We start from the raw sequence: 2,728 nt of genomic DNA, 5'->3' as shown, positions 1-2,728 counted from the left end.
ATATATATATATATACACATATAAATGTATGAATATGTGTGCATACGTTTGTGTGCGCGCGCGTGTGTGTGTGTATCCGTATGTACCTGTGTGGGTTTCTGTGTGAAACTGTGCGTCAAGGTGTTTCCCTTTAGGTCTAAAGGCAATTAAGCTATCTGAAGATAAGAGATCGATAAGATAAGTACCCGACTAAATATATACTTAACAGATGTCAATATAATCAACTAAAACCCTTGAAAATGTTACCCCTAGCATGACAGAAATCGGTCAAATAAATAGAAGAGTATAGAGAGCTGGAGTTAAACTATCTCATTGGACAATAATAATGATATTTTCAACAATAAAATATGATAAATAACAAATTCTAACAATAATAATATAATAGTTTCTATATATGTGTCGATTGAAATTCTAATAGAATCAGAGTAAAAGAAGTGTCATCTTTCTCGTTTCTTATATTTCTTTCGTCGATTGTTGCGTAGCTTCTTCAGTTCTTCAGTTATTTGAAGACTTGGAGCATGGAGCTACCAACGATATCGCATAGTTCTTGGCAGTAGAATGTAGCAACTAATTGTTTTTCACCAATCTTGCGTCCGACAAATACAATCTCTTCCATAAAGTTACCATGTGGTGGGACGTCGCTGTTAATAAAAAAGGAAAAGAGGAACATCACTTACAGATTTGAAATAAATATGTAATCAGATAAATAAATAATATTCTAGCAAAATACTTGAGGAGAAAAAGGAGGGGGAAGTAAACTGAAATATGTAACAACAGAAAGATTCCATTGAAATGTTCACTAAAATGTGTGTGTGTGTGTGTGTGTGTGTGTGTGTGTGTGTGTGTGTGTGTGTGTGTGTGTATGTGTGAGTGAGTGTGTGTGTGTGTGTGTTCGTGTGTGTGTGCGTGCGTGAGAGAGAGAGAGAGAGAGAGAGAGAAAGAGGGAGGGAGGAATTTCATTGAATGTGTAAAAATGTTACTGAGATATGTAAAAGAGGGAGAAAAAAAATCCAGATATGTAAATTAGAACGAATTTAATTGACTTGTTTAAAAAGGAGTGAGATATCATTGAAATACGCAAAGAAAAGGAGGGAGTATTCCTGAAATACGCATAAAAATAGAAAAAAAAAAGATGTATTATGTCATTGAAATATATATATAAGGAGAAATCCTTAATCTAATAAATATTCATTGATCAGTTTTCGTATGAAATGAAAGTGGCCATCTATGTATCATACCCAACGTAAACACATCGGAAAAGCAAATTTAGTGCGGTATTCGTCTGGAAATAATATCTTTTATGAACGTGCTGCGTTTAGAAAAACAAGATCTATCGGAAGCAGATGAAAATCGTCCTAGTAGTTGTGGCTGAGAATGTTAGATGCATTCTCTACTCGGGCAATTTTCGTCTACCTCCGATATATATATTGTATTTTTAAACACAGCATATTCATAAGAGATACGTCAGGACGAATACTGCAATAAATTTGCTTTTCACGATGTATTTATATTAAGTATCATACACAGATGGCTATCTTAGTCTAGTATTGATTCTGCTGCATATAATGGAAAATAAAAATTATTTACGAAATGAGGTTTCTTGTGAATGAAAATGATTTTGAAGTATCTGGTCGATATGTTAGCATTTAAGTACAACGTGTGAGCTTCTGTCTATGCTAGAAATCAATGTTAGTTGTCGTTTTATTTAGCCTACGTTGAACACAGCCAAGATCAAAAGCATTGCAACCATAATCACTTCCTCTTTTTAGGAATATGCACGATTACTTTATCTAATGTAAGTATCTCTTTTACAAGATAATAAGGTATTACAAGAAGACTTGACTGCTATTTCTAAAAGATCAACTAGCCACGTAAAAGGCTTTCACATTAACCCGTTGACAAATAGTTGTAAACTGATAGAATTGCAGACCGAAGCTGGTAGATTTGTTAAAAGAAACTTTTACTCTCGACAAAATTCTGAAACTTACTTAGCACGAATCTCATAAATGCGTTCGAATCCGTTTCCTTCCAACATCAATTCACAGTTTGTAAGTGGAATATCCAAAGGATTAACAAAAGATATGCGTGCCATGACTTCATCTCTCACTCTGATCTTCGGAGGAACCTGTAACAACATAACAAAATTAATTAATTAATGAGAAAGAATGATGTTGCAAAGAGAAAAAAATTCTCCTTTGCTTAATCACCTGAAACGCGCGTTTTAAATGCATGCAAAATATCAATATATGTTTTGATTTTATTATCATTATTCATAAGGCAGAAGCGTTAGCACGCTGGACGAAATGTTTAGCGGTATTTCGTCTGTCCTTACGTTCAAATTCCGTCAAGGTCGGAATGGCCCTCTCTCCACAAATTTCGGGCTTTGTGTCTAGTGTAGAAAAGATTATTCATAAGGCGGCGAAATGGCAAAAAGCGTTAGCACGCCGGGCGAAATGCTTAGTGGTACTTCGTCTGAGTTCAAATTCTGCAAAGGTCGAGTTTGACTTTCATCCTTTCGGGGTCGATAAATTAAGTACCAGTTGCGTACTGGGATCGATCTAATCGACTAGCCCCCTCCCCACAAATTTCGGGCCTTGTGCCTAGATTAGAAAATATTATCATTATTCATACATACACATATACATGTATACACACACACACACACACATACACAGCCTTGCTCTAGAGAGAGAGAGAGAGAGAGAGAGAGAGAGAGAGAGAGAGAGTG

General features: G+C 35.4%; 1 protein-coding gene across 6 annotated transcripts in view; it reads right to left on the bottom strand.

Moving 5' to 3' along the window:
* Positions 1–26: 26 nt before the first annotated feature.
* LOC106875834 (protein-glutamine gamma-glutamyltransferase K) overlaps positions 27–2,728 on the bottom strand; it is an 80,063-nt gene continuing 77,361 nt past the window's right edge. For all 6 annotated transcript variants that reach the window (XM_052971540.1, XM_052971548.1, XM_014924121.2 and 3 more), the window contains 2 exons: positions 1,989–2,125; positions 27–641 (listed from right to left, as the gene is read on the bottom strand). In XM_052971540.1, coding sequence (XP_052827500.1) covers positions 500–641; positions 1,989–2,125 — 279 coding nt within the window. In that variant the 3' untranslated portion in view covers positions 27–499. The remainder of the gene's footprint in view (positions 642–1,988; positions 2,126–2,728) is intronic.

The sequence above is a fragment of the Octopus bimaculoides genome, chromosome 1, assembly GCF_001194135.2.
Source record: "Octopus bimaculoides isolate UCB-OBI-ISO-001 chromosome 1, ASM119413v2, whole genome shotgun sequence".
Taxonomy (NCBI): domain Eukaryota; kingdom Metazoa; phylum Mollusca; class Cephalopoda; order Octopoda; family Octopodidae; genus Octopus; species Octopus bimaculoides.
The sequence above is the reverse complement of the archived record's forward strand: the minus strand, read 5'-3'. Positions and strand labels throughout refer to the sequence as shown.